The sequence below is a fragment of the Cnephaeus nilssonii genome (genome assembly GCF_951640355.1).
Source record: "Cnephaeus nilssonii genome assembly, chromosome: 24".
NCBI classification, from domain to species: Eukaryota; Metazoa; Chordata; class Mammalia; order Chiroptera; family Vespertilionidae; genus Cnephaeus; species Cnephaeus nilssonii.
Genome location: NC_137095.1, coordinates 8,114,046 through 8,135,079, shown reverse-complemented (window position 1 = coordinate 8,135,079; position 21,034 = coordinate 8,114,046). Strand labels below are relative to the sequence as shown.

General features: G+C 54.3%; 1 protein-coding gene and 1 long non-coding RNA gene across 2 annotated transcripts; one reads left to right on the top strand and one right to left on the bottom strand.

The window, feature by feature from the left end:
• Positions 1 to 535: 535 nt before the first annotated feature.
• On the bottom strand, positions 536 to 17,916 carry LOC307094975. The gene is made up of 3 exons (XR_013813152.1): positions 17,779 to 17,916; positions 11,585 to 11,732; positions 536 to 4,271 (listed from the first exon to the last, which is right to left on the bottom strand). It is a non-coding gene; the product is annotated as an uncharacterized lncRNA (long non-coding RNA).
• On the top strand, positions 17,733 to 20,181 carry MESP2 (mesoderm posterior bHLH transcription factor 2; the record flags this gene model as incomplete). The annotated part of the gene is made up of 2 exons (XM_079764127.1): positions 17,733 to 18,581; positions 19,349 to 20,181. 2 exons carry the CDS (start codon positions 17,733 to 17,735, stop codon positions 19,616 to 19,618), a joined length of 1,119 nt encoding a protein of 372 aa, XP_079620253.1. The 3' UTR covers positions 19,619 to 20,181.
• Between the last annotated feature and the right edge of the window lie 853 nt (positions 20,182 to 21,034).

The following is a 21,034-nucleotide window of genomic DNA, read 5'->3' as shown; positions in this document are numbered from 1 at the left end:
GGACCCACATACTCCCAAGGAGAGCCTGGCCCCCTCAGCCTGCAGCCGTCAGCAGGAGCTGCCCTTCCTGGGCCTGGGCTGATGGATGCCTTCTGGGGCCTCCAGATTCAAGCCAAGAACCTGGTATTGGAGCCCAGAGACTGGGCCCCCCTTTGACCCGACTAGACGGGAGGGAACATGTGGTTGGGCCCTGGCAGAGGGTGCTGTGCACAGCACGGGAGGGGCGCGGGGTACAGGCTGAGAGGCAGGAGGGTGGGGGGGTCTCAGAGGGCCTGGGCCCTTGTGGCCAGCCTTCTGAATATAAAAAATGCCTCCAGCCAAAACCGGTTTGGCTCAGTGGATAGAGCGTCGGCCTGCGGACTGAAGGGTCCCGGGTTCGATTCCGGTCAAGGGCATGCACCTTGGTTGCGGGCACATCCCCAGTGGGAGGTGTGCAGGAGGCAGCTGATCGATGTTTCTCTCTCATCGATGTTTCTAACTCTCTATCCCTCTCCCTTCCTCTCTGTAAAAAATCAATAAAATATATATTTTTAAAAATGCCTCCAATCCCCATATGGTTGTGATCGCCACTGGTTTGTTGGCAAAGACGCTCCGAAGTGAATTTGTATTTCATTAAGTACAAAATCAATTGTCCATACTTGGACAAGACTGTGCTGAGAACACAGGTCCGGCTCCTGAGGGATCTCAGATCAGGGACCTAATACCTGACATTCACCGAGAGCTCACACGGGAGCCGCCGAGAGAGCTGGAGCGGAGAGGGCACCACAGTGCTGTGAGACAAGCGGGTCTCTGTTGCAAAGAACCAGGGGTGCCCTAGCCAGTTTGGCTCAATGGACAGAGCGTCGGCCTGTGGACTGAAGGGTCCCTGGTTCGATTCCGGTCAAGGGCACATGCCCAGGTTTGGGGCTCGGTCCATAGTTGGGGTCGTGCAGGAGGCAGCCGATCCATGATTCTCTTTCATCATTGATGTTTCTAGGTCTCTCTCCCTCTCCCTTCCTCTCTGACATCAATAAAAAAATATTTTTAAAAAGTTTTAAGTTTCTCATGCTCTAAAATGGTTGTGACGCCTGGTCCTACTTTCCAAACCGATCTTCATTAATATATGCACACAGAAACATATATTCCCAGAAAACTCACACATGGTAACTTGTGGAAGTCTTATTCTGTTAGTAAATTAAAAATGTATACGTGATATTTTATCACCCTATAGGATATTGATCAGTTTTATGCAATCAATTGGTAAGTTCATTTCAGCATCCCTGATTTTGTGTGTGTATGTGCATGTGAATATATGTATATATGTGTGTATATAAGTACTTATAATATATAATATTCATATATCCTTCAAATTCTCATTTGGACATGTTTAAACACATTTCTGGATCTCTCATTAATAAAGCATTTAATATTATCTTTGAAAAAAAAGGTAGAATGATAATAATAATAATACAACCCAGGGGTGAGTGTGGAGACGAACAGCCCACCGAATGGCATGCAAGAGGCAGGGTGTTCAGCCCTAAATGCTAACAAACTGGAGATGCCACGTGGGAGTCCCTCCCTCTCCTGTAGCCCCTGGGGTCTCTGGGCCCAGACTGTGCAAAGCCTGTGGTCAGTCGGCCTGATGGAGCCCAGTGGGGGCAGAGGGGGGACCCCCAATCTGGAGCCTGGCCCTGCCGCCTCCTGCCAGCCAGCCCCCCTCTTCCCTTCCCCATGCCTGTCACCTTTGATCTCCTTATCGCCAGCCTCTCTGGTGGGTTCATTTGGGAGCTGCCCGAGTTAATGAGTTCTCCGGGCGGCCGGGCCCACACGCCCCCCCACTGGGGTGAGGACTTCACACCTCGGGGGCCTGTGTTTTGACAAGTGCCTGAGCCAGTGGCTCCTGCTCCCCTGCCCGAGCCTGCCTTCGCTCCCCAAAGTGTAAGGCTGGGAAATGAGGCCTGGGGGCAGCCCCACTGAGCAGAGGTGAGAGTTCAGTGGGGTGGGGGGCAGGACAGGGCAGCACCCCCGTAGGCCTCCGCCTTCCTGCTAGGAACCAGCCGGTCTCCGCAGGCAGGCCAAGCCGGGTCTTGGGTGCTGGCCCCCTCTCCCATCTCCCAGCACCAGGGCCCTCATTTCCCCGGCAGCCCCCTGACATACGAGTGCTAATCAAAGGTGCTATGTCAACATGCCCCTCCAGCCCCTCATTCCTGTCCGGCTGGAGCCGGAGCCCCAGGGGAAGGAAGCAGCTCTGGACCGCCAGCCTGCCTAGCGTCAGCAGGCGCGTCCCCTGGGAAGCTCTTAATTTGGGGGTCCCCTAATGCCAGGGATCCTCCAGCCTTATTGTTCATGAAGCCCCCTCCTTCTGACAGCCTAGGACAGTAGTCGGCAAACTCATTAGTCAACAGAGCCAAATATCAATTGAAATTTCTTCGGAGAGCCGAAAACCGACTTCTGCGCATAGGCCACGAAGTTTCAATCGCACTGTTCGTGCGCGCCCGCACGTGGTATTTCGTGGAAGAGCCACATTCAAGGGGCCAAAGAGCCGCATGTGGCTCGCGAGCCGCCGTTTGCCGACCACGGGCCTAGGACACCCTCTGGAGTGTGGACAACGTGGGTTGGGATCCCTCTCCTGCCATGTCCTATGTCCTACCCGTGGCGCTCACTGTCCGTCTGAGCCCCAGCTGCTGCTTCTGGGCCTGGGGTGTGTGGCGCCCACTGTGAAGATGTGGCGAGGATCGATCACACCCCACAGACGCGCTTCGTGCAGCACCCACATGCATGCTGAGACTGCCACTCGGGGCCTGGCAGTGCTGGGGCTCGGCTGGGTCCCAGCTCACAACCATGCTGTGACGCAGGGGTACGGGCTCGCCTGGCTGAGGAGGCGACGGAGTGGCGAGAGGCCGTCCCCTGTCACATGGCTGCAGAGCTGGGGTCCATCTGGCTCTGTCTGGGGCCACGGCCGGTGTTGCCCCGTGCCACCTCTGAGTCTGGGGGGCTCGATGGCTCCTTTCCTCCAGGAGGGCTGCCCTGTGAGTGAGGGTGCCGGGCGGGGGTGATGCCCTGAAAGCCCCCCGAAACCCCACTCCATGTCAAAGGGGCCTGTGGACAGGAAAAAGAGAGAGGTGTCCCGGCCCACCCTGGGCCTCCGCACCAGAGCCCCTGAGGATGGAGCCCGACAGTCCGGATCTGAAAAGTAAAGTCTCCCAGACTCCAGTGAGCCTCCCCCCAGTGCAGAGCGGGGAAGAGGCCCAGAGTGCCTGCCCCCCCCGCCCCCACCCATGGATCCAAAGCAGATGCATGAGGATGAGCTGAGGCTGGAGGGGGGCTGAGGCCACCTGGAGCCCAGGGCAGTCAGAGGACCCGGCACGAGGCTCCCAACTCCTCCTCCTCCTCCCTCCTTCCCCAGCAGCCTCCCAGCTCCAGCCCGAGGCTCCCAGGGAGCCCCTTTCCAACTGGGATCACCCCCTCTCCTCACACCTCTGGCTCCCGGAGCCACTGAGTTGGCAAGCCATATGGAATAGATTATTCTGGAACCACGATAATCTGATTATCCTGGCCATGGATCAGCTGGATATGCAGCCAGTGGAAGTCACAGGAGGCAGAGGGGTGATGAGGAGGGAGGGGGTGGGAAGAAAGGGGAGAGATTTGGCGGATTCCGGGGAGGGTTCAAGAGAAGTCCTGGGAGCTGGCTGAGAACAGGGCCAGCAGACCCTGCCTCTGCCCTTGGGGGGGGGGGGGGTGTCACATGCTGCTCCTTTGCTTCATCCGGGTACATGGAGGGGGGTCTGAGCTTTACAGTGAAAGGTGGGGAAACTGAGGCATAAAGTGGCCTCTGTTTCTCCGACTGTACAATGCAGCAGGGACTCCCGATGGCCTGCCCAGATGTCCTGGGAGCTCTGCACGTTTGGTGAGAAAGCGTCCGTCTCAGGCCACAGTGCTGACCGGGAGTCACGCACACAGCATACGCGGGGATAGGTGTACAGGATACAGCGTCCTTGCATTTCCAGCCACAGACAGCAGAGGGCGCTGCCCAGCCACCCGGGATCTTATGATCCGTAAAAGGCACACCTACCTCTGACCAGTCAAAGGCCTTTCTCCTGGAGCAGGGCCAGTGCTGGGTGGGAGTGGTGGGCGCGGGGAGCTAAGCAGAGGTGCCGGGCTGGCTTACGAAGTGGGTGCAGCTGGCTCAGCGCTGGCGTGATGGGCTCTGTGACCCCCGACAGGCCACTTGCCTTTTCTGGACCCGATTGCTCATCTGTCCATCTGTGTGCAGAGGCAGAGCAAGATGGAGCCTAGAGGGGAGCCGGGGGGGGGGGGGGGGGGGACTGGCTCAGGAGGGCTGCGGACAAGCAGGGCTCAGGCCCCTTCCCGCTTCCCCACACGCAGCCCTGGAACGAAGGTTGAAAGAGTCAGACCACAAGCTGACCGAAACTCCAGGCGGGACACCGTGGGCTCTGAGCCCTTGCCAGCTCCCCGGAGGGCATCTGCAGGCCCAGCTCAGCTGCCAACTTGGGGCACATCCAGCCCCAGCCCCCCCAGAAAGCACACGACGCAGCTCTCCCCAGGCAGGAGGTACAGGTTTCAGGCCCCGCTCACCCCGCCCCTGTCCTGGCTGACTGCTCACAGCAGTGAGGTGCCAGCCAGCGGCCAGTCCTGGCAGGAGGGGGAGGCCCGTACTCAGCGCCAGCCCAGGCCGCCGCAGGGCTAGACACCCCTGCCCGGGCTCCCACGCCAAGTCGCTGGGTGGCTCCGGCCTTCAGCCACTTCCAGGTCCTCCTTCCCAAGAGCAGGGGAAGGAGGGTCCCCCACCCCACCTCCCCAAAGGTACCTGACTTTAGACCCAACAAAAAGCAGAGTGGGGGCTCGCAGACTGAGCTGGAATGCCTGGGCAGGGTCTGGGGGGGGGGGGGGGGGAGACGGGTGCGGAGTCTGTGTGGCCTCCTTTGCCAGAGGCTGGGGGACAGGGATGTCCCTGGACTGAGTGGGGAACCTCTAGAGCAGTGATGGCGAACCTATGACACGCGTGTCAGCACTGACACGCGTAGCCATTTCTTTTTTTTTTTTTTAATATATTTTATTGATTTTTTACAGAGAGGAAGAGAGAGGGATAGAGAGTTAGAAACATCAATGAGAGAGAAACATCGATCAGCTGCCTCTTGCACACCCCCTACTGGGGATGTGCCCGCAACCAAGGTACATGCCCTTGACCGGAATCGAACCTGGGACCCTTGAGTCCGCAGGCCGACGCTCTATCCACTGAGCCAAACCGGTTTCGGCTACGCGTAGCCATTTCTGATGACACGCGGCCGCATGCCGAGGATGAAACATTTGCTGCTCCTGAGGGTGAAACATTTGCGACTAGAGTCTTGGAGTTAGTTTTTTCCTCCAAGTGACACACTACCCGAGTTATGCTCAGTTTTTTGGCGAAGTTTGACACACCAAGCTCAACAGGTTGCCCATCACTGCTCTAGAGGAAGTGCAAGAGCTTAAATGGATCATATAATGAATGGAGCAGGAGAAGGGTCTTACGTGATCAGTATTGATTACGGGCCCCCAACTGAGGATAGAATGAACTCAGTCCTCGGCTCTGGGGGGCCCCCCACCAGGAGAAGTCCCGGATGCAGCCCTGGGCCTGAGCCGAGGAAGTTTCTGCACCCTTGGAGGTCACGCCCCAGCCCAGGCCCTGGGCATGCGCGGTCAGCGTCTGGCACAGGCGGTCACACAGGTGTGTGGGCACGAGCTGCTGGCCGCCCATGACCAGGTCCCCACCTCTGGGGCCCCCTGGGGCCGGGATTCAGGACAGCCTTAGCGTACCCTTGCCCAGCGGTTCCCCTGATGGGAATTCATCCTGATTAGAAAAGATTAAAGGCACAAGTGTAGGCATACTGCTGAGTGACAGAACCAAGCTGCAGAAAAAACAAAAACAAAAAACAACGAAACATTCCATGAGGCACCACTGATATAAGCTAAAACATAAGAAAACGAGAATCTAAAAAATCCCTACATAGGAAATCATCGAATATGGAGCCTATGCATATTTTCGCCCTGCATTTTGTAAAGATCTACTGTGTAAAAGCACAGACTAAGGCCCCGGTTCTCACCAAATCCATAATAACGTACCCAGGCTTATTTGTGGGAGGGGAGGTCTGGGTTTGGGGTCGGGGGGAGGGTCAACGAAGACTTGAATCTTCACCTGTAATGTTTACATTTTTGACAAGGAGATTATATAGCTTAAAACTGCATGTTAATGTACAATTTTAAACTATTTGTAAAATTATAAGGCTATTTCTCTGTGGAAAACTGTATGGCATCTCAGTGTATACCAGAGAACTTGTTACCAAAATCTCGGTTTAGAAATACAGGTACTGCCCTAGCCGGTTTGGCTCAGTGGATAGAGCGTCGGCCTGTGGACTGAAGGGTCCCGGGTTCGATTCCGGTCAAGGGCACGTACCTCGGTTGCAGGCTCCTCCCTGGCCATGGGCCCTGGTCGGGGTACATGCAGGAGGCAAACAATCGATATGTTTCTCTCACATCGATGTTTCTCTCTGTCTTTCCCTCTCTCTTCCACTCTCTCTGAAAATCCATGAAAAAATATCCTCTGGTGAGGTTAAAAAAGAAAAAGAACTACATGTACGGATACAGAAAATGATCTTAATACATCAGTGAGGAAAAACTGGTCACAAAACAATGGGCTCTTTAGATACCCAAAGGGTCTAGAATAAGTATTTGTAAGGCAAACATTCATATCAGCATTATCAGTAATAACCAAAAGGTGGCAACAGCCCTAGCCGGTTTGGCTCAGTGAATAGAGTGTCAGCCTGCGGACCGACGGGTCCCAGGTTTGATTCCGGTCAAGGGCACATACCAGGGTTTCGGGCTCAGTCCCCAGTGGGGGGCGTGCAGGAGGCAGCCTATCAATGATTCTCTCTCATCATTGATGTTTCCATCTCTCTCCTTCTCCCGTCCTCTCTGAAATCAATAAAAATATATATTTTTTTAAAAAGGTGGAAACCACCCCAGTTTCCATTGACTGATGAATGGGTAAACAAACGTGGTATATCCATACAATGGAATATTATTCAGCCATGAAAAGGAATGAAGTCTGGACACATGCTACACCATGGATGAACCTTGAATACATTATGCTAAATGAAGTAAGCCAGACACCAAAAGACAAATACTGTATGATTCCACTTATAGGAAATACCTACATATTCAAATTCATAACGGAGGAAGCCCATTAGAGGTTACCAGAGGCGGGGGGAGGTGGGTAAGGGAGAGTTGTTTAATGGTGTACAGAGTTCCTACTTGAGGTTGATAAAATTTTGGAAATAGAAGTGGTGATGGTCGCACACATTGTGAGTGTAATTAATGCCATTGAATTGCACACTTAACCTTTTGCACTCGGATGTCGAGTGTGACTCGACACGGTTAGCATCGAGATTAAAATTACTCTTTGAATGTATCAATAATTTGAAATATAAAAAAATCCAAATAAATAAGTTTGTATGAAAAGAAACTCCAGTATTTTATTCTACTGCCGTGCTTTGTAAAATCTGGGGTATTTAAAAAATTAAATCCCGAGTAGAATAAAGGAATAGAGAAAAAAGCAAGCGAGTGCAAAGGGTTAAAATTATTAAGATGGCAAATTTTAATGTTCATATATATATATATATATGTATATGTATATATATATATACATATATATAAAAAATTATAAATGTGCCCTAGCCGGTGTGGCTCAGTGGATAGAGTGTTGGCCTGTGGACTGAAGGGTCCCAGGTTCGATTCCGGTCAAGAGCACATGCCTGGGTTGTGGGCTCAATCCCCAGCAGGGGGTGTGCAGGAGGCAGCCGCTCAATGATTCTCTCTCATCATTGCTGTTTCTCTCTCTCCCTCTCCCTTCCTCTCTGAAATCAATAAAGATATATTTAAGAAAATAAACAGGTGAATGTATTGTATGTGAATTACATCTCCATTAAGTTCTTTTTTTTTTAAATTAAACCTTTTTGGGGGACAATGGTTATCATATAGGTGTCAGGTGTGAGTTCCTATGTTACAAGATCTGTATATTGCTCGGTGTGTCCACCACCTTTATTTCTGATATAAAAAGTTATTTTCAGAAATAAAATATATAGCCGTAGCCCGTTTGGCTCAGTGGATAGAGCGTCGGCCTGGGGACTGAAGGGTCCCAGGTTCGATTCCAGTCAAGGGCATGTACCTTGGTTGCGGGCACATCCCCAGGAGGGGTGTGCAGGAGGCAGCTGATCGATGTTTCTCTCTCATCGATGTTTCTGACTCTCTATCCCTCTCCCTTCCTCTCTGTAAAAAATCAATAAAATATATTTAAATAATAATAATAATATAAAATAAAATATATATACAAAAGAATACCCACAACACATAAAAATCCCCAACACGCTCTCTCCCCATGCTCCATCTATATGCTCATGTATTTGTAGGGATGCTAGAAAAGGTTGGCATGCAGAGAGATGGACCAACATGCCATCGGGGTTCTCTCTGGGTGGATGAAACTGGGGGGCATTCAAAATTCCCTTCTTTTTGATTGTCTGTATCGTCTCGATTTTCTGTAACAGCATTCCTTGCTTTGGTAAAGGAAAGAAAAAGGGAAGGAGGGTGGAGGGGGACTTTGCAGAACCATCCGCCCCGCCCCCCACGCTTGCTTGCGTTCCAGCAAGAGTGGGCACCACTCATTCACCCCTTCGTCCCTCCCATGAGCTGCAGGACTTCAGACAGCCACTCCTGGCCAGCAGGGCGGCAGGCAGGATCTGTGGAGTGCCATGTGCTGAACACATGGTGTTAACCCTAATCATCTCAGCAAAGAAACCCATTTCACAGATGGTAAGACTGAGACTCAAGGGGATTGAGCCCAGGCAGGCTGGCTCTAGGCTTAAGCTGCCGCTACCAGGCCCAGGCACTCTGCAGGCCCGGGCACACCAGCCTCCTCAGCTCAGCTTTCTTGTTGGAGGAAGAGCAGGGGGTTTCCCTCCATGGCCTGCCTGTGGGTACCTGTGGCCCCCAGCAAACTCCCATCCCTGTGTTTATCCAGCCAACAGTGGCCACATCCTTTCCCCCCTTCCTTCACATTCTCTCCTTCCTCAGAATTTCTGTGGACTCATTGCCTCCCTGAGTCCAAACTCCTCATCCACCAGGAATCCCAGCTCCCATCTGCTCATCCACACCCGCTCCACCCGTCAGTCCCCATCCCCGTCCTGGGGCCCCAGCCCGCTTGGCATTGGCTGGGCCTTCCATTCCCAGACTTGGGCTCACACCCTTCCCCGCTGCCTGGAATGCCCCACCTCCACTTGGAGGAAAACCCACAATTTCAGGTCCCCCCTTTCCTTCTGCAACCCGCCCCGCTGACCAGCCAGGGAGCTCAGCTGTCGCCCACGGGCTCCCAGCACACCAGGCACCCCAGACTCAGAGCCCACTTGCTCCTCTTTCTCCTCCAGCTCTGAGCTCCCAGCGGGCAGCGACTCGCCCCCCCTGGAGCCCGGGCCCCGGGCCGGGTGGAGTTTCCCGGGGGGTGTGGTGCGCGGCCCTTTGGGGGCCAAATCCTGGCTCTGAGGACCTTAGGCAGATGATGGACCCCTCTGGGCCTGGTTCCATCTGAGAAAGGGGAGAACAGCGGGCGGAAGTCCTGGGTTTGCGCCCTGGATGGCTGTGTAGGCAGCGCGGGACACTTAGGTGACAGGGGGGCTAGGAAGAGCGGGTCAGGGGAGCTCCAGCTCCAGCAGCTGCTCTGTGACCTTGTCCTGGTGGCTGTCCGTCTCTGGGCCTCCCGGTGACACGGACGGTGCTCTGCCTGGCACGGCCTTGTCACTGGGCTTCCCTGGCTGTGCCCGGAGTCACGGCCCAGCACCAGGGCCGGGAGAAGCTGGATCTGGGCAGGCTGACTCAGAGTGTCCTCCCTCGCCATCCCGGACACATGGAATCTGCCTTTCCCCTGGGCCCCCCCTGAGTGGGGACCTGCATCCTCTCCCCCCATCCCCAGCCGTGCGCTCCAGGGATGCCGAGGGGCCTGCTGCCGGCTGTTTTGGAGGCCCCTGCACACCCTGGTTCCCAAGGCGACACCTTGTGCCCTGAGGGAGGCAGCCTTGTGTCAACAGGCGGAGCGGAGGTGTGAAGGCAGCCACCGTGGCCAGGGGGCCGGCGGGCTGGCCCTCGCTCTGGCTGGTAATGAGAATACCACCTGGCCCTGCAGCCCCGCATAGCCAGCCTCCCTCCTTCCCTCCCGCCTTCCCTCCCACGTTCCCACAGCCTGCCCGCCCCCAGGGCCTGAAGGGAAAGAAGACGGAGGGGGTAGGGGCCAGGTGGTAACCCGCCTCCAGCCTTGGACCTGTGTGCCCGTCGGGGAGAAAGAGCAGGTGCAGAACCAACGGGGAGGCCTGCGCTAAGCCACCTGACACAGCCCCGCCCCGCCCCCCCCCCCCCCCACAGCCCCCAACAGCACCAGAGCCCGACGCCCTTCTCATCTGACGGCGGGTCGGGGGCAAAGTCCTGGGAAGTGGATGGGGGATGACGGGATGAAGGCAACAGGGTCCTCACCTGCATAACAGGTGCCTTGACGTGGGCACTGCCGGCCTCACGCGCCCAGCCGGCTGGAGCCACGCAGACAAGCTCAGCCAGAGGTGGAGGGGGCTGCGGTTCCAGCCCCAGAGCAGGCCGCGCTGAGCCAGAGGCCGAGCCAGAGCTTGGGGCTCCGTGGAGAGCAGGCTGGGGGTGTTCCTGTGAGGCCCATGAAGCGCCCCTGGGGCTCCCTCACCGAGACTGCCCAGAGCCCAAGGCAGCATCCCCCATCCTCTCCAGATCCTTGGCTTCAGCTCTAAAAGGACCTCAGGCCTGACGGTGTGGCTCGGTGGTTGAGCATCAACCTATGAACCATTCCTGATCAGGGCACATGCCCGGGTTGCAGACTCAATCCCCAGTAGGGGGCGTGCAGGAGGCAGCCAATCCATGATTCTCTCTCATCCTTGATGTTTCTATCTCTCCCTCCCTCTTCCTTCCTCTCTGAAATCAATAAAAAAATATTTTTAAAAAACCACACAAATGTATTAAAAACAAACACAAAAACCCCTATTCTGCCCGTGACAAGACTGGGAATAGAGCTGGCACATCACTAGAGAACTTCCTCCAGAAAAAACATTCACCCGTTCATCTGTGGAGACAACGAAACTGACGAATCCACTACACTGACCTGTCATCCAGCCCACATGGCCCCCTTGTTCACAAGGGTACCCCAGGAGCGTCTTCATTACGTGGACAGGAATTGTGTCTGGCTGCTCAATGCACACACCCAAAATGACAACAACTTAAACAAGACGGTGGGGCCTGGTCGGCATGGCTCAGTGGTTGAGCATCGAGCTAGGAACCAGGAGGTCACGGTTCGATTCCCGGTCAGGGCACATGCCGGGGTTGTGGGCTTGATCCCCGGTGTGGGGCGTGCAGGAGGCAGCTGATCCATGATTCTCTCTCATCATTGATGTTTCTCTCTCTCTCTCTCCCTTCCTCTCTGAAATCAATTCAAAAACAACAACAAAAAACAAGATGGTGATTCATTTTCTCACACATTAAAGAAACTCACGGGCAGACAGTCCTGGGCTGGTGTGGCGCTTCCATGTTGTCACGGATGCCTCGGGCTCCTTTCTGCTCCAGCATCCTCAGTGTGCGACTTGCGTCCTTGAGATTGCCTCCGGGTCACAAAATGGTTGCTGGAGCTACAGCCATCACACCTATTTTCCAGAAAATGTAAGTGGTTGGAGCCACAGCAGGATCCTCCCTGCTTTAAAGCCCTTTCCTAGAAGCCTCCTTCAATACTTCCCCCACCATTTCACTGGCCATTCCATCTGCAAGACAGGCTGGGAACTGGAGGGGCTTTTTAAAAAATATATATATTTTTATTGATTTCAGAGAGGATGGGAGATGGGGGGAGAGAGACAGAAACATCAATGATGAGAGTGAATCATCGATCGGCTGCCCCCTGCACGCCCCACACTGGGGATGGAGCCTGCAACCCGGGCATGTGCCCTGACTGGGAATTGAATCTCGACCTCCTGGTTCATAGGTCGATGCTCAACCCCTGAGCCACTGTGGCCGGGTGGAACTGTAGGCTTTAGCTGGGCATGTAAGCCTCCACAATACAGACTCCTGTAGTTAAGGAAGAGAGAAGAGAGGCTGTAACACATGCTGTGTGGACAACTACAAGTCCCTGCCACTCTTGCGAACATTCTACTGGCCCTGTTCCCTAGGTCTAAGCACCATCTATCTCTTCAGCTGGTAAAGGGTCGAGCTGAAACTCCAAAACCCAGGAATGATTCCCCAGCCCAGCCTCCTAACCATTAAGCTATACTACCTCCCTATACGAAACAGAGGCCCAGTGGGAGGATGCAGTTGGTCTCCCCCTGGTGAGTGGGGCTGGCCGACAGGGCCCCTGGGCCGCAGAGCCTGGATCCCAGGTCGACCCACTGAAGAGCCACGGGCCACAGCAAGCCAGGCCTAAGGCCCCCACTTTCCAGAATTTATGCTCTGACATCCCACGGTCAGTCTAAGGCCCAGGCTCTGCGGCTAGCCCAGACCTAGAGGAAAAAGCACGCAGGCCGGCCGAAACCGGTTTGGCTCAGTGGACAGAGCGTCGGCCTGCGGACTGAAAGGTCCCCAGGTTCGATTCCGGTCAAGGGCATGTACCTTGGTTGCGGGCACATCCCCAGTGGGGGGTGTGCAGGAGGCAGCTGATCGATGTTTCTCTCTCATTGATGTTTCTAACTCTCTATCCCTCTCCCTTCCTCTCTGTAAAAAAATCAATAAAATATAATTTTTAAAAAAAAAGAAAAGAAAAAGCACGCAGGCCTCGGTGCTGGGTGGACTCCCATTATTCACCAAATCCTCTCACAGGAAATCACTCTGGATTGGCTCCAATGGGTGAGGTGAGGGTAGGATGGGCGAGGAAGGAATAATTCTGGGTGTTTATTTTTTAAAATATATTTTTATTGATTGCAGAGAGGAAGGGAGCAGGATAGAGACAGAAACATCAGTGATGAGAGAGAATCATGGAGCGGCTGCCTCCTGCACGCCCCACACTGGCAATCAAGCCCACAACCCGGGCAGGTACCCTGACCGGGAATCGAACCGTAATCTCCTGGTTCATAGGTCGGTGCTCAACCACTGAGCCATGCTGGCTGGGCAATACTGGGTGTTTAGAACCTTCCTGGAGGTCACAAGGGTACTTTACCACTCCAAATCCAGCTGGCTGTTGGGCCAAAACTGAAAACATTCCAGCGTTGTATCAATAAGAAACGATTTACTTGCGTTTGCCATCATTTCAACCTCCAAAGTGCAGGACGCCCTGGCAGGGTGGCTCAGTCGTTTGGAGTATCATCTCCTACACCAAGAGGTTTTGGGTTCAATTCCCAGTCAGGACACATACCCGGGTTTTGGGTTTGATCACCAGTCGTGGGTGCGGGAGGCAACCGATCAATGTTTCTCAATCAATCTCTCTCCCTTCTTCTCTGTAAAAATCAATAAGAACATATCCTCGGGCCGAAACTGGTTTGGCTCAGTGGATAGAGCGTCGGCCTGCGGACTGGAAGGTCCCAGGTTCGATTCCGGTCAAGGGCATGTACCTTGGTTGCGGGCACATCCCCGGTGGGGTGTGTGCAGGAGGCAGCTGATCGATGTTTCTCTCTCATCGACGTTTCTAGCTCTCTATCCCTCTCCCTTCCTCCCTGTAAAAATCAATAAAATATATTAAAAAAAAAAAGAAGAACATATCCTTGGGCAAAGATTAAAAAAAAAAAGAAGTGACTGAATGTTTTCTGAGTCTACTCTGCCCACAGGAAAAAGTGCTTTGGTATTTTTTTAACGTGGGTTTAAGCCCTTTTAAGTCATGAAATGTTGCATAACCAACTGCTTCTTTCCAAAGAAAGCATGTTTAAAATCAGGCATGGTTAACTGATTCCATCTTCTTTTTGTGTTACGGATCAAGTTCCCTCTCCTCATTCATAGCAGCTACAATAAACCAAACAACAGCTGCCCTGACCTATGTTATTCCAGGTCAGTTATTACTTCATCATCATGTTACAGTGGTTACATGAGCATCTTTTCTCCAACATATTTTAATTCTTTTTTTAAAATATATTTTTTATTGATTTTTTACAGAGAAGAAGGGAGAGGGATAGAGAATTAGAAACATCGATGAGAGAGAAACATCGATCAGCTGCCTCCTGCACACCTCCTACTGGGGATGTGCCCGCAACCAAGGTACATGCCCTTCACCGGAATCGAACCTGGGACCCTTCAGTCCGCAGGCCGACGCTCTATCCACTGAGCCAAGCCGGTTAGGGCTCCAACATATTTTAAAATAAGTTCTGAGGAGGCCCAACCGGCATGGCTCAGTGGTTGAGGGTCAACCTATGAACCAGGAGGTCATGGTTCCATTCCGGTCAAGGGCACAGGCCCCGGTTGTGGGCTCGATCCCCAGTAGGGAGCGTGCAGGAGGCAGCCAATCAATGATTCTCTCTCATCATTGATGTTTCCGTCTCTCTCTCTCCCTCTCCCTTCCTCTCTGAAATCAATAAAAATATATATAGATTTTAAAAATTATCTCCTACGATGGAAATGGATGAACACTGAAATCAACGATGACCAACTGCGAGTGAGCGACATCTGTCCGCACATGGAATGCTCTAATATACGCTGCTGAGTGAAAAAAGAACAAGTTACAGGCTGGCATGGGCAAAAGGGCCCTGGTACCGCCTTTATGCTGTGTGTGACTTCTAAGGACATACGTTGACTGATGTGAATGCAACCCTTTACCAATAGCTGTTCCCGTTTTGGGGGGGACGGGACGGGGGGTTACAGGGGCTCCAGCTTTCTCTCTCATGTTTCCATTTCTTTCTTTTTTAAAAAAATATATTTTATTGATTTTTTATAGAGAGGGAGAGTGAGTTAGAAACATTGATGAGAGAGAAACAACGATCAGCTGCCTCCTGCATACCCCCTACTGGGGATGTGCCCGCAACCAAGGTACATGCCCTTGACCGGAATTGAACCTGGGACCCTTCAGTCCACAGGCCGATGCTCTATCCACTGAGCCACACCGGTCAGGGCATGTTTCCATTTCTTACAAAGAGAATGTATTTATGGAATTGGTGTAACTAAAAGTTAATTTTTAAAAACAGCCACAAAATACTAAAAAGCCATTTACTTATTTTCTTTTAAAATGTATTTTTATTGATTTCAGAGAGGAAGAGAGAGAGAAAGAAACATCAGTGATGAGAGAATCATTGATCGGCTGCCTCCTGTACATCCCCACTGGGGATCGAGCCCACAACCCGGGCATGTGCCCTTGACCGGAATTGAACCCGGGACCCTTCAGTCCACAGACCAATGCTCTATCCACTGAGCCAAACCGGCTAGGGAAAGCCATTTACTTCTTCAGGCTGGTATGGGTTAATCTACTCCTGACTCCAGGGGGGCACCTTGGGAAGTCCCACTGCCAGGCCTGTGCTTATGCTGTTCCCACATCCAGAATGCCCTCTCTCTGCCTCTCTCCCTCCCCTAGAACCAGGCATGGGTCAAGGCCCAGCTGTGACCTCTCACCTCTGTAACCAGAGCGCTAGTCTCTGGCCCTGATGAGGCCCTTAGCCTCCAAGTCTGCCCCTTTAAAAAAGATCACAAAGGTCGCCCGGCCGGCGTGGCTCAGTGGTTGAACATCAACCTATTAACCAGGAGGTCATGGTTCAATTCTAGGCCAGGGCACATGCCTGGGTTGCGGTCTCCATCCCCAGTGTGGGGCGTGCAGGAGGCAGATGATCAATGATTCTCTCATCATTGATGTTTCTATCTCTCTCCCTCTCCCTTCCTCTCTAAATTCAATAAAAGTATCTGTTTTTTAAAAATCACAAAAGACATTGACACCTCCTTTAAACTGTAACTATTGCTGAGGGGTGAGAGGTTTTCCTTTATAAACTTTACTATGTTCAAGTTTATATTATGAGACTGTAACAGTCCTGTGAGTAGATATATAATTATTATTCCTTGTTTTATAGAGCAGAAGGCTCAGACTTGTTAAGGGCTTTGCCCAAGGGCACACAGCTAGTTAATGGAGGGCCTACTAATTATATAATAGCCTCTCCCACAAAACTAAAATCTCATGAGGGGCCCTAGCTGGTCTTGCTCAGTGGATAGAACATCAGCCTGTGGACTGAAAGGGTCCCGGGTTCAATTCCGGTCAAGGGCACATGTCAGGGTTACCGACTCGATCCCCAGTGGGGGACGTGCAGGAGGCAGCCAATCAATGATCCCCTCATCACTGATGTTTCTATCTCTCTCCCTCTCTGAAATCAATAAAAACATATTTAAAAAACTAAAAAATAAACTCTCATGAGGGCAGAGAACATGCCCAGCTTGCTCACCCTGGCGTGCCTGACATTTACCAGCTGCTAGATAAACATGAATTAAGTGAATAATGCCCACGAGCATCCTGAAATGTAAGTACCTTCTTTATGAAACGATAGCACCACACACTGAGCCCCAGTGCCAAGTGCACACTAAATGGCTCTGTGGATGGTTCCCCCGAGGCCCGGCAACCATCCCGGCTGGTGTGTGGCGTCATTGCTGAGAACGAGGAAACTTGAGCCTCAGAGGAGCGAAGTCATTTGTCCAAAGTCACACAGCAAATAGAGAGGGTCTGGCCGGGCAGGTCTGGGAGGCCCTCTGCACCCCATTCATTCTCCTTCTCCAGGCTCCTCTCTTGTTTTTCTTTATTTTATTTTTTTTTTTTTATTAAGGTATTATATGTGTACATATCTTACCATTGTGTGTACATATCTTACCATTGTCTTGTTTTTCTTTTCTTTTTTAAATTGATTTCAAAGAGGAAGGGAGAGAGAGGGGGAGAGAGAGAGAGAGAAACATCAAGGATGAGAGCGAATCATTGATCGGCTGCCTCCTGCACGCCCCTCACCAGGGACCAAGCCTGCAACCCGGCCACGCGCCCTTGACCAGAATCGAACCCGGGACGACGCTCTATATCCACTGAGCCAAAATGGCTAGGGCTCCCCTGTTGTTTTTCTGGACCAGAAATGAGCTGTGGGCAGTGAGAGGCCTTTCTCGGTGTCACTCAGCAAACCAGCAAGTGCAGGCTCCCAGGAACCCAGGAAATGTCCACCTGCACGCCCCCTCCCCCTACACCCCCCCCCCCCCATCACTGCTGGCAGGTCCCTCGGGCCTTGTCCTGGGCACCCTTGTAGGCACTGGGAGCAAGTTACTGGGCACAGCGCGCTCCCCACCTGGGACTGGTGATGAGAGAGGCGCAGGGGTCCCTGAGTCCCTTGAGAGGCAGCTTGGGCGCAGGGAGACAGAGGCGATGGCACTGCCCACGGCTGCTGCCGGGCTCCTGGGCACTCACCCTGCGCAGCGGAGTGGACGGGGCGGGCGGGAGGGAGCCCGGTGAGCAGCTTCGCAGCTCCATCCAGATGCGAATTGTCCCTCCCACACTTCCCGGGCTGCAGGGGCCTCCATTAGAGCCCCCCAAGGAGTCAGAATCCACACCTCCGCAAATGGGCCCGCTTTCCCAGGCCCCCCCGCCCCTGCCCAGACCTTCCCTGGGCCTCTGTGGGTTTTGACACCTCGCTGCAACCTGGCGGGAGGCCACCTCGCACCTTCGGTCCGGATAAAAAGCTCAGGCCCCCGAGGTGGCCGGCCAAAGCCTCGCGGAGCCCGCGGCCCCGGCCATGGCCCAGTCCCCGCCTCTGCAGACCCTCGACCCCTGGAGCTTACCCCAGGGCTGGGGTTGGGCCGGGCACCCGGACTCCACGTCCCCTGCCTCCTCCTCCTCGGACTCGTCGGGCTCGTGCCCCTGCGACGGCGCCCGCGGCCCCTCGCAGCCCGCGCCCCCGGCCCGCGGCGCGCGAACCCCGCAGGCCGCCCCGACGGCGCCCGGACGCGCGCGCCCCGCCCCGGCCGGCGGGCAGCGGCAGAGCGCCAGCGAGCGCGAGAAGCTGCGCATGCGCACGCTCGCCCGCGCGCTGCACGAGCTGCGCCGCTTCCTGCCGCCGTCCGTGGCGCCCGCCGGCCAGAGCCTCACCAAGATCGAGACGCTGCGCCTGGCCATCCGCTACATCGGCCACCTGTCGGCCGTGCTGGGCCTCAGCGAGGACAGCCTGCGGCGCCGGCGCCCGCGCCCCCGGAGCAGCGACGACGAGACGCCCCCTCGGGGCTGCCCGCTCTGCCCCGACGGCGGCCCCGCGCAGGCGCAGACGCCGACGCCAGCGCGCGGCCAGATCCTGGGCTCCGCCGCCCCCGCGGCGGGGTCTTGGGGGTCCCCGCCTGCCTGTCTAGGAGTCCCAGCAGCGCCCGAATGCTTGGGGAGCAGGATCCCCGACGTGGGTCCTTGGGTCTCACCCCCTTACTGCTCCGGGACGCCGTCGCTTCCGCAAGTGTCCCAGCGTAGGGCCCCCGATGCGGCCCTTTGGACGCCGCCCGAAGCCGGTTCCGGAACGCAGACACCCGGAGAGCCCGGGACCCCGGCGGTGCCCTGGGCGCCGCCCCCCGCCGCCCCGGAGCCCGCTGCAGTGTACCAGGTACCGTGCCCAGGCTGCAGTTGGAAATGGACGGGGTGGGTAGGCTCTGGTCTGCAATAGATCCCATACTTTGTAGGTCCCGATTATCCAATCCCACCCAGGTTAGGGGTGGAGAGAAGCTGAAGGGGAGATGGAGAGGGCGCCGACCCCTTGGGGAAAGAGATGGGGCCCTCGCAGTTTAGGCCACCAACACCTAGAAGTCCTCACACCCCGCGGCAGAGGGAGGAACCTTCAGACTGGCTCCTTCCACCCTGGCTTCTGCAGGTGGCAGGAGCCGTGTACCAAAGTGCTCCATTCAGAGCTGGGAGGACGACGGAAGCCCCGCAGCTCCAGGATGAGGGCCTTCCTGATCGATGGGCTTTGAACTGGTGACTTTCATGTTTCCTTCCAGCTTCATTCATTCATGAGGCCCATGAACCATGGTCCATACCATAGCATATTAATAACCAAAATGTATATTACTGTGCATGAATTGACTCATTCTGCCCTGCATCTAGCCCTATGAAGTAGGTATCATCATCCCAATTTACAGATGGGAAAACTGAGAGTAGAAGAGGTTATCTGTGTTCTTGGAGCTGGTGAATAGCAGAGCTGGGGTTTGAACCCTGGCAGCGTACCCGCAGAGCGGACACTCTTAACCGCTTTGCTTCCCTGCATTCTGGATGCCAGGGCTGTTTGGAAGCTGCCTGCCACGCTCGGAGGAGCATCCAGGTTCGAGGTCTCGGCCATAGTGGCCCACTAACCAGCTGCTCCTGTCTCTCTTGCAGGGTATCTGTGTGTCTCCGGAGTCCTATCTGTTGCCAGAAACCCCACCCCTCCTGCCCGGCCCAGCATGCCAGAGACTGCAGCCTCAGACCCAATGGGGATACTGGAGCCACAGTGCAGAGGTGCTGCCCAGCTCGGAGCACCAGGGACCAGGCCCCACCTTCCATTTCAGCGATGACAGCCCTCTCCAGAGCTCAGGCCTGCAGCTCAGTGGCTGCCCTGAACTTTGGCAAGAAGACTTGGAGGGGGGCCACCTGAGCATCTTCTATTAATGGCCTTGCCTGTCCCCTTTTCAGCTAGGAATCAAGCCTGTAGTGTGGGCGCCCTCATGGGCGAGGCCAGTGGTTTTCAAACTTTCCTTTAGCCAGGGATCCCTTTTCCAAGTGATGCCTTTCACGGAAGCAATGTTTGGTGGCCTCCCTGGCTGGCGTGGGGGCTGGGGCAGTGCCCTCTGCTCCTAGGCACCCCCCAAAATGATCAGTGCCCTGAAGACACAGCCTGAGCTGCAGAAACACGGGGGCTGCTTGACCACCAAGTTGGCAGGGCTGGGACTGATGGGATGGATTGGGGGAGTGGGGTGGGCTGAGGGCAGACCCTTATATACTTTGTGTTTAAAAAAACACAACACAGCCCTAGCCGGTGTGGCTCAGTGCATAGAGTGTCGAGCTGTGAACCAAAGGGTCCCGGGTTCGATTCCAGTCCAGGGCACGTACCTCGGTTTCAGGCTCCTCTCTGGCCCTGGTCAGTGCGCATGCAGAAGGCAGCCAATCTATATCGTTCTCTCCCATCAACATTCTGTCTTTCTCTCTCTCAAAAAATGTCAATGGAAAAACTATCCTCGGGTGAGGATTAAAATGTAAATAAATTTTTTTTAAAAAAACTGCTTTTGTTCTGTGATTTTATGGCCTCCGGGAAAGGGGAAATGTTCCCATCCCGCGGGGAACCAGTCATGCCCTCCCAATGGTGCTGTGGGCCCTCCCTTGCCAATCTGACCACGTTTATTGCGCACGGTCTCTATCTGGCCGGCTGTGCAAGGTGGCAGAGCGGGTTGCCACGTAGACCTGTTCACTTGCACCAGGCCAGCGCCCCCTTCATTCCTGCTGACCCGTAGGGCTCGCCCACAATGATGTGAAACTGTTTTCAAAGGATGCCTGTGAGTGGGCCCCAGGGACCAGGCTAGTGTATTAGTGGGGCTCAGGTTGCCCTAACACAGTGGTCGGCAAACTGCGGCTTGCGAGCCACATGCGGCTCTTTGGCCCCTTGAGTGTGGCTCTTCCACAAAATACCACGTGTGGGCGCGCACGTACAGTGCGATTGAAACTTCGTGGCCCATGCGCAGAAGTCGGTTTTCGGCTCTCAAAAGAAATTTCAATCGTTGTACTGTTGTTATTTGGCTCTGTTGACTAATGAGTTTGCCGACCACTGCCCTAACAGAATACCACAAATTGAGAAGCTGAACAACCAAAATTTGTTTTCTCACAGTTGTAGAGGCTGGAAGTCCAAGATCAAGGTGTCAGCAGGTTTGATTTCTTTGAGGCCTCCCTCCTTGGCTTGCAGACGGCCACCTTTTTCTCACTGTGTCCTCACATGGTCACCCCTTGGTCTGTGTGTCTGTCTGTGTCTGTCTTAATCTCTTCCTCTAAGGTCACCAGTCATAGGGGATTGGGGCCCACTCATCTGACCTCATT